At 41.3% G+C, this 13,378-nt stretch overlaps 1 protein-coding gene across 1 annotated transcript; it reads left to right on the top strand.

Moving 5' to 3' along the window:
• Positions 1–1,460: 1,460 nt before the first annotated feature.
• Positions 1,461–2,970, top strand: wu:fb55g09 (CL012 protein). Its single transcript, NM_001146475.1, is given in 2 exon segments — positions 1,461–2,148; positions 2,151–2,970. Coding segments are annotated over 2 exon segments (705 nt in total). The 5' UTR covers positions 1,461–1,940; the 3' UTR covers positions 2,648–2,970.
• Positions 2,971–13,378: the final 10,408 nt, after the last annotated feature.

Below are 13,378 nucleotides of genomic sequence, written 5' to 3'. Positions count from 1 at the left end.
CTGTCCATGTGGTTTCTTTATTTTATTATTTATTTTACTCTCATTATTATCTATACCGATGCCTAGTCACTTTACCCTGCCTTCATGTACATATCTAGCTCAAATACCTCGTACCTCTGCACATTGATCTGGTGTTGGTACTCCCTGTATATAGCTCCATTCTTGTGTATTTTTTATTTTACTTCTCTTATTATTATTTTATTTTTAAACTCTGCATTGTTGGGAAGGGCCTAACCAAGCATTTCACGGTAAAGTCGACACCAGTTGTATTCCGCGCATGTGACAAATACGATTTAATCTGATCTATAGGGCCATTTGTTTTTCACTGAGCCCCTCAAGCGAACGTGGGGAGTGGGGTGCCTTATTTTACGATGCATGTTTTCAGTTTGTTTGTGTACGCTATATAACCCATAGATAATGATAGAGGCCTCTAGTGGCCAAAAGGCTGTATTAGCATGGGCAGCGCCTTTGAGGGCTTCCACCATTTTAATGTGGGCAACTGGGTGGGACTTCCAACATCATTGGCTGATCCCTCCTGGTGACCTTGTTGGAGTCATGTCCAACAGGGTCATTTAGAGGGATCCGCCAATCGTGAAGAAGAAAATGGACTACTTCAAAATGGAGATTGCCTCAAATGGCGCTGCCCATGCTCTCACTGACACCATAATAGGAACTATATAGAAATGCTTTCTGTATCATTCTCTATGGCATAGCCCCATAGTTTACAGGGGTATTGAATCCAGGGTCCGTGAAAATATCTCTATAAAAAGTGGAACAAATATTGTTTTTATGTCAATGTTTTTATGAATATCCCTAGCAACATTGGTATTGTAAACAACAATATTTGAGAAACATAGGCTACAATTCACATTTAGTGCGTTGAAACTTTTTGTGTTTTGGTGGGCATGCCTTTTGTTTCCAAAACAATTGCTCTGCTATTATTATTTATTGTATTTTTTTATTTATTTAACCTTTAACTAGGCAAATTACGAGTCTATAAGACTGTATCAGTGTCCATTTGACAGAAGAAAAATGTAACAGTCAAATGAGTGGATCAAGGGTTTGTTTATTCTGTAAACTGGCTACACTGGTGTCAACACCAAACTTTTTCGTGCAGTACGTGTGCAACGGGGATTAAACCCCAACGTAACGATGCGCCCTAAACGTCACAAAAAAAAGAAAAAAGAATTGGACTAGTCTATTACTATCTGAAAGGTTTGGTATTTACATAAAATTTCAGCTAGATTAGCCAGTCGTTTTAATAGGTGTGAAATATTTGTTTGCTATTTGCACATAAAATAAATACATGATCATAAATACATAGTTTTTTGGGGGGATATCTATTTGTTTAGATGTATTTAATGTTTTGGATAGTGAAATGTAGAACACCCCCCGCGTATCCAGCCAACAGTGGAATATTCCATTTTTTATATAAACCGCTCGAGCGCATTTTCAAGTACGATTTGCAACTGTCACTTCAGTTGGACCAGATATACAACAACAAAAACAACAACGACAGGGTCACTAGTTAGCTATCAATAAAAAAATAAAAAAGAAAGAAATACACCTGAAACTCGAAACTTATTTGGCTATCTTCTATAGTCGTATTTTTTATTTTTTTTTAAATATAAATTGTACTATTTGACGAGAGAAAAGGGTGTGTGACAGGCTAGATAGCGCTGTTGTAAACCCCCTGAGCAGGTCAAGCTGCTTAAACCAGAGGCGTGCTACCAGGCTATGTACTCTCTAAAGCCAGTGGTCAAGAAAAAAACCAAGAAGATTGTAAAAAGGTAGACTTTTAGGGGTTTTCGTGTGGTGATCCACGAAAGTATACGAAATCCCCAATAACAGAGAAATTACACTTTCTTTGTTACCTTAGCCGCTGACAGCAGCGGGAAAGAGAATGTAAAGCTCAGGGAAGCACTCAAGCTGTGTTTCTAATGCTTTTCGAAGAAGAGATGTATGGGAAGGCCATGATGTGCCAGTGGCGGGTCTACAGTGACCGACCTGCTTGCAAAGACCAACAGAAGGATGGGCAGCAGGCAAGGAGAGGTGACAACAACAAGCTTAGTTGGTCCAAGAACGGGAGGAGGCAACAAGGGTATCGGGGGAAGAGAGGAAGGGTGCATGGGCATCATCATCATCTCATCCTCACCAACCCAACCACTTCTACAAACAGAACCGACCACCTCGCGTGATGACGTCACTGCGTCCTGTCAACATTAAAGGTAGCAGAGCTCCAGGAATGAGAGCTCCGAGAAACACCAACCAGTTTCTGATGCATGAAAAATATCAAATGATGCATATGCGTTCGGACTCCATCGGCACAGACAGTGGGTCTGACTGCGAAACTGATTTCACAGACATGGACTCGTATCTAGGCGTGCTAGAGAACGCAAGGGGCGCTCTACTCGACAGTCCAAATCTCACAACAACGCCAGCACGGTTCTTCCCCCGACAATTGGCCAAGTGCCAACAGTTCCCCTTCTTCAATTTAGGGGATTTGTACCAAGAGGAGCAAGAGAGTAACAGTATGCAGTATTTCCCGTCAGATAACGACGTGATGCAGAGTGAAGATTTCATGCAGAAAGACTTCAATGACTTTTGTGACACATTCAGTGGGACCGAACCACCCATAGACATGTAAAGGGACCTGGTATCTAAATGTAATGTATTTCTGTTTACATTAAATGTATGTTTACATTAGATGTAGGAGAGAAAACATACCTCATTTCAACAGATATTGGTTACTGTTACAATATATGATTGTTTTCTGATACTGTCTGTTTATGGTGTTATTGACAATGCTATGTTGGGGGAGTGGTTAAATGGGTAGGAGTGAGACCTACGAACCAATCACATCCGTTCTCGTTGGGATTATTCTACACCATTGCTTGATGCTGTCATTGCATTATTGAAAAACGCTTCGAACAATAAATAACTGCTTCTTATTAAAATCTGTTTCAATCTACTTTTGTTTTGATAATTACACTGTTGTATAGTCAAATAAGCAACAGTATCGTTAGGATCATATTTATTTTTCAAAATATATTTCTTACATTTATTGCCAGCAGAAGAATATATGTCAGTATGTTGTAAGTAGGCTACATTTTAGGTTAGAACTGAACATTTTTTGTTAGGATGATAGTATTATTTAATCACTAAATACAAGAAAACTGGATTGATGTGTTCTAGAATGTAAATGCAGCAACAAAGGAGGTGGGTGGGCGGAAGCCATTGAAATGTAGAGGACAGATTATTCCCGACAAGACTGTATAGAACAACACGATACTGGAATAGGATCGCTCTCATAAATATAGCATCATAGCTAAGTACTATATTTAATGTGTTTGTCGTGGTTCTCTTTGTGTGTGTGTGTGTGTGTGTGTGTGTGTGTGACTACTACAGTGTTCAAATCCAGTACAGTGTAATAATAAGCACTCGAGACAGAGAGAAACTGTAATAAATAGAACCAAATATAAGACTTATATTGGTAAATATAAGTCTATGTGTTGGTAGAACTAACCACAGAGGTTGGTAAATACACTATATATACAAAAGTATGTGGACACCCCTTCAAATGAGTGGATTCGGCTATATCAGCCACACCCGTTGCTGACAGGTGTATTAAATCAAGCACACCGCCATGCAATCTCCATAGACAAACATTGACAGTAGTATGGCCGATACCGGAATAGCTCAGTGACTTTCAACATAAGATGCCACCTTTACAACAAGTCAGGTCATAAGATTTCTGCCCTACTAGAGTTGCCCCGGGTCAACTGTAAGTGCTGTTATTGTTAAATGAAAACGTCTAGGAGCAACAACGGCTCAGCTGCAAAGTGATAGGCAACACAAGCTCACAGAATGGGACCGCCGAGTGCTGAAGTGCGTAAAAATCATCTGTCCTCAGTTGCAACACTCACTACCGAGTTCCAAACTGCCTCTGGAAGCAACGTCAGCTCAAGAACTGTTCGCCGGGAGCTTCATGAAATGGGTTTCCATGGCAGAACAGCCGCACACAAGCCTAAGATCACCATGAGCAATGCCAAGCGTCGGCTGGAGTGGTGTAAAGCTCGCCACCATTGGACTCTGGAGCAGTGGAAACTCGTTCTCTGGAGTGACAAATCACACTTCACCATCTGGCAGTCCGATGGACGAATCTGGGTTTGGCGAATCTGGGTTTGGTGAATGCCAGGAGAACGCTACCTGCCTGAATGCATAGTGCCAACTGTAAAGTTTGGTGGAGGAGGAATAATGGTCTGGGGTCATGGTTCGGGTGAGTTTGAATCTCATCATGGACAACTTTAGCATTTGAGCTAATTAGCAACTTTTCAACTACTTAGCATGTTAGCTAACCTTTCCCCTAACCTTAACCCTTTAACCTAACTCCTAAACGTAACCTTCATTTTTAATGTATTTAATTTAACCTTTATTTAACTAGGCAAATCAGTTAAGAACAAATTCTTATTTAAAATGACGGCGTACCCTGGCCAAACCCTAGCCCGGAAGACGCTGGGCCAATTGTGTGCCGCCAGGTTGTGATACAGCCTGGAATCAAACCAGGGTCTGTAGTGATACCTCTAGAACTGAGATGCAGTTGCCTTAGAACGCTGCGCCACTCGGGAGCCCCTAACCCACCAGCTTAGCTAACGTTAGCCAGCTAGTTAACGTTAGCCGCCCGAGCTGTTTTTAGAGTGAGGTGTGCCAGGAATGTAACCTATGCCCGTTCCTGAGTTAAAGTTATCTACTCCACCTTGATAAGGGACTGCAGTGACACAGACACTGGCTTCACCATTGTAGCTAAGTTATAAATGTATTCGGGCCCAGTGACCCTCAGTGGGCTAGACTTAATAAACAGACGGCTGAAAGGAGCATTGTACTGGCCTCCCTGCCTGGCCCTGGAGCTGGCCTGGAGTATTGGGACAGAGAGGGGGAGGGGAAGGGGAGGAAGGAGGGAGGAGGAAAGAGGAGAGAAAAGGAGGGAGGAGTATAAATGACAGGAGAGGGAGAGTATGTGGGAGAATGAGGTGAGGGGAGGGGAGGAGATTGAGAGTATGTACGACCATATTAGACACATTTCCCTCAGATTACACAGACCCACAAATAATAAAAAATAATTTAAAAAATCCAATTTTGATAAACTCCCATATTTATTGGGTGAAATACAAGTGTGCCATCACAGCAGCAAGATTTGTGACCTATTTCACTTGCTTTGGCAATGTAAACACATGTTTCCCATGCCAATAAAGCCTTTGAATTGAATGAGTAGAGAGAGGGTTGGCAGGATGAGGGGAGGGTGGGCAGGAGGAGGGGGAGGTGAGAGAAGAGCCTAGGGGAGGAGGAGGAGAGGACGTAGAGAGAATGTTTATTTATTTCCTCTTTTGTACTTTAACTCTTTGCACATCGTTACAACACCGTATAACACATAATATGACATTTGAAATGTCTTTATTCTTTTGGAACTTCTGTGAGTGTAATGTTTACTGTTCATTTTTATTGTTTATTATCTACTTAATTTGCTTTGGCAATGTTAACATATGTTTCCCCATGCCAATAAAGCCCCTTGAATTGAATTGAGTAGAGGGGATAGCGTGGAGTGGGGGCTCACTCCAATCCTCAGCCTGGAGGGTCTTTCTGTTAGACACATGAAGGGCTGAGTTTACAGTTTTAGCCAACTGAACTGAAAGATTTATTGTGATCATAGGCTACGTCCCAAATGGCATCCCTATTCCCTTTATTTGTCACTACTTTTGACCAGGGCTCTGTGGTAGTAGTGCACGAAATAGAGTATAGGGTGGAATTTGGGAGTCAGACTAGTCCCAACTGCTCGACAACTCAACAGCAACACTGAAAGCTGGAGTATGTGAGTGTAACAGTGTTAGGTTCCGTCCCTCTCTTCGCCCCAACACCGATTGAATTGCTATTAGCGCGCACCACCGCTAACTAACTAGCCATTTCACATCGGTTACATGAGCAGTGAACGCTTATCTGTATCTGTACAGGGAGGTGGTTCACTTCACTGTGACTGGCTTCATAGCTCGATAACCTACTGTTACACAGACACACACACACACACACACACACACACACACACACACACACACACACACACACACACACACACACACACACACACACACACACACACACACACACACACACACACGGTCTCAAAATTAAATATAGGTTGTTGCCACATTTTGTTTGCAATGAGGATATCCTTAATTCCCCAAAAGTCTTAACCTCTTGAGGATACCGTAGGATAGGGGGCGCCACAGCGCATTTTGAAAAAAAATCGTTCCCATTTTCAACGGCCTACTAATCAAACTCAGAAGATAGGGCATGCATATACTTATTATATATGGATAGAAAACACTCTAAAGTTTCTAAAACTGTTTGAATGGTGTCTGTGAGTATAACAGAACTCAAATGGCAGTCAAAACCCCGAGACCGATTGAAACAGGAAGTGGAATTCTGAATTGTGGACTTGACTTCTCATCTTTCCTTATTTAATCTATTGCTTTTCCTAGTGATATAATTAGACTGGTTCATTTCTTTTTTTTATTTCAGTCATTTAGCCGACTTCACGGTCAGGGGAATCAGTTGACTTTAGCTTTTTTTTAAGTCGACCATCTTTACCAGAAAGATGTACGGGTGAAATAATACATTGAATGTACAAAACGTTAGGAACACCTTCCTAATATTGAGTTGTTGTGGATTTAACAAGTGACATTGTCACGCTCTGACCTAGAGAGCTGTTTTTTTATCTGTTTAGTTAGGTCAGGGTGTGATAGAGGGTGGGCATTCTATGTTTGTATTTCTATGTTTTGGCCGGGTATGGTTTCCAATCGGAGGCAGCTGTCTATCGTTGTCTCTGATTGGGAACCATACTTAGGCAGCCTTTTTTCCCTTTAGTTTTCGTGGGTAGTTGTTCTCCGTTTAGTTGTATGTTACCTGACGGAACTGTTTGCTGTTGGTTTTTTTTTGTTTGTGTAAGTGTTCGTTTTTCATTAAAATATATTATGAGCACGCAACAGGCTGCGCCTTGGTCTCCTCTATACGACGCCTGTGACAGACATCAATAAGGGATCGTAGCTTTCACCTGGTCAGTCGATGTCATGGAAAGAGCAGGTGGAACACTCAGTGTATATTCCATATTCAACTAACGACATAATATTTTATTGGCTGTACGTGTAGTTCATACCTTATAAATCAATTCAATGAATATCTTTTCCATTTCAAGCCACTGCCAAATTCCAGGAGAACTACAAACAGGTTTCTTCCTGGCAGAGAGAGAGTGAGAGTGAGAGAGAGAGAGAGAGAGAGAGAGAGAGAGAGAGAGAGAGAGAGAGAGAGAGAGAGAGAGAGCAGAGAGAGAGAGAGAGAGAGAGAGAGAGAGAGAGAGAGAGAGAGAGAGAGAGAGAGAGAGAGAGAGAGAGAGAGAGAGAGAGAGAGAGAGAGAGAAGCAGCCATCTTGACAATCCAGGATAAAAACACAAGAGCAGCATTTCAGTCTCACCAATTCAATGGCTCCATCTGTTGCATAATGACCTGATTCATTTTTCTCACAAAAGTCTCTGATGATCAAGTTGCCATATGAGTTCCTGTATGGCCTATTGTCATGTGACACTAAGAGATAAACTGATAAGTTTCTATGGGGGATATGGGGAAATGTTGTGTTATTTAGTTTGAGTATACTCTTCACATAAGTTCTTAATAGACTGTAAATATTATTGTAAGTACAATGTAACAAATATTGTACAGTTACAACTATTCGTCCCGCTGGCCAGCACACAATACTTGGCTCACAACACAATACTTGGCTCACAACAAGTCCGTCAGTGTGGAGAGATAAATACTGTACTTTACCTTAATATGTCAAGCTAGCTAACTTTCTAAAGAGTGTACTTTACCTTAATGTGACTAGCTAGCTACATTTTAATGACTGTACTTTACCTTAATGTGACTTGCTAGCTAACTTCTCCTTTAAGAGTGTACTTTACCTTAATGTGACTAGCTAGCTAACTTCTCCTTTAAGAGTGTACTTTACCTTAATGTGACTAGTTGGCTAACTTCTCCTTTAAGAGTGTACTTTACCTTAATGTGACTAGCTAGCTAACTTCTCCTTTAAGAGTGTACTTTACCTTAATATGACTAGCTAGCTAATTTTTTAAAGACTGTACTTTACCTTAATATGACTAGCTAGCTAATTTTTTAAAGACTGTACTTTACCTTAATGTGACTAGCTAGCTAACTTTTTAATGACTGTACTTTACCTTAATGTGACTAGCTAGCTAACTTCTCCTTTAAGAGTGTACTTTACCTTAATGTGACTAGCTAGCTATCTTCTCCTTTAAGAGTGTACTTTACCTTAATGTGACTAGCTAGCTAACTTCTCCTTAAATAGTGTACTTTACCTTAATATGACTAATGTTAGCTAGCTAACTTCTCTTTGTGATAACATGGAGGCAAGCAGCAACATGGAGGTAGGGAGGGAGGGGAACAGGACAGGGAAGAGGCATGGAGGGAGGAAGGCAGGGAGGGAGGCAGGGAGGGAGGCAGGGGAACAGGAGAGGGAAGAGGCATGGAGGGAGGAAGGCAGGGAGGGAGGCAGGGGAACAGGAGAGGGAAGAGGCATGGAGGGAGGAAGGCAGGGAGGGAGGCAGGGGAACAGGAGAGGGAAGAGGCATGGAGGGAGGAAGGCAGGGAGGCAGGGGGAACAGGAGAGGGAAGAGGCATGGAGGGAGGAAGGCAGGGAGGGAGGGGAACAGGAGAGGGAAGAGGCATGGAGGGAGAGAGGCAGGGAGGGAGGGAAACAGGAGAGGGAAGAGGCATGGAGGGAGGGCGGCAGGGAGGGAGGGAAACAGGAGAGGGAAGAGGCATGGAGGGAGGGAGGCAGGGAGGGGGGACAGGAGAGGGAAGAGGCATGGAGGGAGGGAGGCAGGGAGGGAGGCAGGGAGGGGGAACAGGAGAGGGAAGAGGCATGGAGGGAGAGAGGCAGGGAGGGAGGGCGGCAGGGAGGGAGGGAAACAGGAGAGGGAAGAGGCATGGAGGGAGAGAGGGAGGGAGGGAGGCAGGGAGGGAGGGGGACAGGAGAGGGAAGAGGCATGGAGGGAGAGAGGCAGGGAGGGAGGGAAACAGGAGAGGGAAGAGGGAGGGAGGCAGGGAGGGAGGCAGGGGAACAGGAGAGGGAAGAGGCATGGAGGGAGGGAGGGAGGCAGGGAGGGAGGGGGACAGGAGAGGGAAGAGGCATGGAGGGAGGGAGGCAGGGAGGGAGGGAGGTAGGGAGGGGAACAGGAGAGGGAGGGGAACAGGAGGGGAACAGGAGAGGCATGGAGCTAGCTATAGCACAATGGTAGATGGGTCAACAAGACTGACTGCGTCCAAAATGGCATTATAGGCCTCTTCTCAAAAGTAGTGCACTAAATAGGGAATAGGGTGCCATTTCAGATGCAACCACTGACTTTACTTCAGCCTATAATGAGTTACCAGATCTATACTTCAGCCTATAATGAGTTACCAGATCTATACTTCAGCCTATAATGAGTTACCAGATCTATACTTCAGCCTATAAGGAGTTACCAGATCTATACTTCAGCCTATAATGAGTTACCAGATCTATACTTCAGCCTATAATGAGTTACCAGATCTATACTTCAGCCTATAAGGAGTTACCAGATCTATACTTCAGCCTATAAGGAGTTACCAGATCTATACTTCAGCCTATAAGGAGTTACCAGATCTATACTTCAGCCTATAATGAGTTACCAGATCGATACTTCAGCCTATAAGGAGTTACCAGATCTATACTTCAGCCTATAAGGAGTTACCAGATCTATACTTCAGCCTATAAGGAGTTACCAGATCTATACTTCAGCCTATAATGAGTTACCAGATCTATACTTCAGCCTATAATGAGTTACCAGATCTATACTTCAGCCTATAATGAGTTACCAGAAATATACTTCAGCCTATAAGGAGTTACCAGATCTATACTTCAGCCTATAAGGAGTTACCAGATCTATACTTCAGCCTATAAGGAGTTACCAGATCTATACTTCAGCCTATAAGGAGTTACCAGATCTATACTTCAGCCTATAATGAGTTACCAGATATATACTTCAGCCTATAATGAGTTACCAGATCTATACTTCAGGCTATAAGGAGTTACCAGATCTATACTTCAGCCTATAAGGAGTTACCAGATCTATACTTCAGCCTATAAGGAGTTACCAGATCTATACTTCAGCCTATAATGAGTTACCAGATCTATACTTCAGCCTATAAGGAGTTACCAGATCTATACTTCAGCCTATAAGGAGTTACCAGATCTATACTTCAGCCTATAAGGAGTTACCAGATCTATACTTCAGCCTATAATGAGTTACCAGATCTATACTTCAGCCTATAATGAGTTACCAGATCTATACTTCAGCCTATAATGAGTTACCAGAAATATACTTCAGCCTATAATGAGTTACCAGATCTATACTTCAGCCTATAAGGAGTTACCAGATCTATACTTCAGCCTATAAGGAGTTACCAGATCTATACTTCAGCCTATAATGAGTTACCAGATCTATACTTCAGCCTATAAGGAGTTACCAGATCTATAATTCAGCCTATAAGGAGTTACCAGATCTATACTTCAGCCTATAATGAGTTACCAGATCTATACTTCAGCCTATAATGAGTTACCAGATCTATACTTCAGCCTATAATGAGTTACCAGATCTATACTTCAACCTATAATGAGTTACCAGATCTATACTTCAGCCTATAATGAGTTACCAGATCTATACTTCAGCCTATAAGGAGTTACCAGATCTATACTTCAGCCTATAATGAGTTACCAGATCTATACTTCAGCCTATAATGAGTTACCAGATCTATACTTCAGCCTATAATGAGTTACCAGATCTATACTTCAGCCTATAATGAGTTACCAGATATATACTTCAGCCTATAATGAGTTACCAGATCTATACTTCAGCCTATAAGGAGTTACCAGATCTATACTTCAACCTATAATGAGTTACCAGATCTATACTTCAGCCTATAAGGAGTTACCAGATCTATACTTCAGCCTATAAGGAGTTACCAGATCTATACTTCAGCCTATAATGAGTTACCAGATCTATACTTCAGCCTATAATGAGTTACCAGATCTATACTTCAGCCTATAATGAGTTACCAGAAATATACTTCAGCCTATAATGAGTTACCAGATCTATACTTCAGCCTATAAGGAGTTACCAGATCTATACTTCAGCCTATAAGGAGTTACCAGATCTATACTTCAGCCTATAAGGAGTTACCAGATCTATAATTCAGCCTATAAGGAGTTACCAGATCTATACTTCAGCCTATAATGAGTTACCAGATCTATACTTCAACCTATAATGAGTTACCAGATCTATACTTCAGCCTATAATGAGTTACCAGATCTATACTTCAGCCTATAAGGAGTTACCAGATCTATACTTCAGCCTATAATGAGTTACCAGATCTATACTTCAGCCTATAATGAGTTACCAGATCTATACTTCAGCCTATAAGGAGTTACCAGATCTATACTTCAGCCTATAAGGAGTTACCAGATCTATACTTCAGCCTATAAGGAGTTACCAGATCTATACTTCAGCCTATAATGAGTTACCAGATCGATACTTCAGCCTATAAGGAGTTACCAGATCTATACTTCAGCCTATAAGGAGTTACCAGATCTATACTTCAGCCTATAAGGAGTTACCAGATCTATACTTCAGCCTATAATGAGTTACCAGATCTATACTTCAGCCTATAATGAGTTACCAGATCTATACTTCAGCCTATAATGAGTTACCAGAAATATACTTCAGCCTATAAGGAGTTACCAGATCTATACTTCAGCCTATAAGGAGTTACCAGATCTATACTTCAGCCTATAAGGAGTTACCAGATCTATACTTCAGCCTATAAGGAGTTACCAGATCTATAATTCAGCCTATAATGAGTTACCAGATATATACTTCAGCCTATAATGAGTTACCAGATCTATACTTCAGGCTATAAGGAGTTACCAGATCTATACTTCAGCCTATAAGGAGTTACCAGATCTATACTTCAGCCTATAAGGAGTTACCAGATCTATACTTCAGCCTATAATGAGTTACCAGATCTATACTTCAGCCTATAAGGAGTTACCAGATCTATACTTCGCCTATAAGGAGTTACCAGATTTATACTTCAGCCTATAAGGAGTTACCAGATCTATACTTCAGCCTATAATGAGTTACCAGATCTATACTTCAGCCTATAATGAGTTACCAGATCTATACTTCAGCCTATAATGAGTTACCAGAAATATACTTCAGCCTATAATGAGTTACCAGATCTATACTTCAGCCTATAAGGAGTTACCAGATCTATACTTCAGCCTATAAGGAGTTACCAGATCTATACTTCAGCCTATAATGAGTTACCAGATCTATACTTCAGCCTATAAGGAGTTACCAGATCTATAATTCAGCCTATAAGGAGTTACCAGATCTATACTTCAGCCTATAATGAGTTACCAGATCTATACTTCAGCCTATAATGAGTTACCAGATCTATACTTCAGCCTATAATGAGTTACCAGATCTATACTTCAACCTATAATGAGTTACCAGATCTATACTTCAGCCTATAATGAGTTACCAGATCTATACTTCAGCCTATAAGGAGTTACCAGATCTATACTTCAGCCTATAATGAGTTACCAGATCTATACTTCAGCCTATAATGAGTTACCAGATCTATACTTCAGCCTATAATGAGTTACCAGATCTATACTTCAGCCTATAATGAGTTACCAGATATATACTTCAGCCTATAATGAGTTACCAGATCTATACTTCAGCCTATAAGGAGTTACCAGATCTATACTTCAGCCTATAATGAGTTACCAGATCTATACTTCAGCCTATAAGGAGTTACCAGATCTATACTTCAGCCTATAAGGAGTTACCAGATCTATACTTCAGCCTATAATGAGTTACCAGATCTATACTTCAGCCTATAATGAGTTACCAGATCTATACTTCAGCCTATAATGAGTTACCAGATCTATACTTCAGCCTATAATGAGTTACCAGATCTATACTTCAGCCTATAAGGAGTTACCAGATCTATACTTCAGCCTATAAGGAGTTACCAGATCTATAATTCAGCCTATAAGGAGTTACCAGATCTATACTTCAGCCTATAATGAGTTACCAGATCTATACTTCAACCTATAATGAGTTACCAGATCTATACTTCAGCCTATAATGAGTTACCAGATCTATACTTCAGCCTATAAGGAGTTACCAGATCTATACTTCAGCCTATAATGAGTTACCAGATCTATACT

This window comes from Salmo salar, chromosome ssa22, assembly GCF_905237065.1.
Source record: "Salmo salar chromosome ssa22, Ssal_v3.1, whole genome shotgun sequence".
NCBI classification, from domain to species: domain Eukaryota; kingdom Metazoa; phylum Chordata; class Actinopteri; order Salmoniformes; family Salmonidae; genus Salmo; species Salmo salar.
Note: the sequence above shows the minus strand (reverse complement) of the source record. Positions and strands in the feature narration are given on the sequence as shown.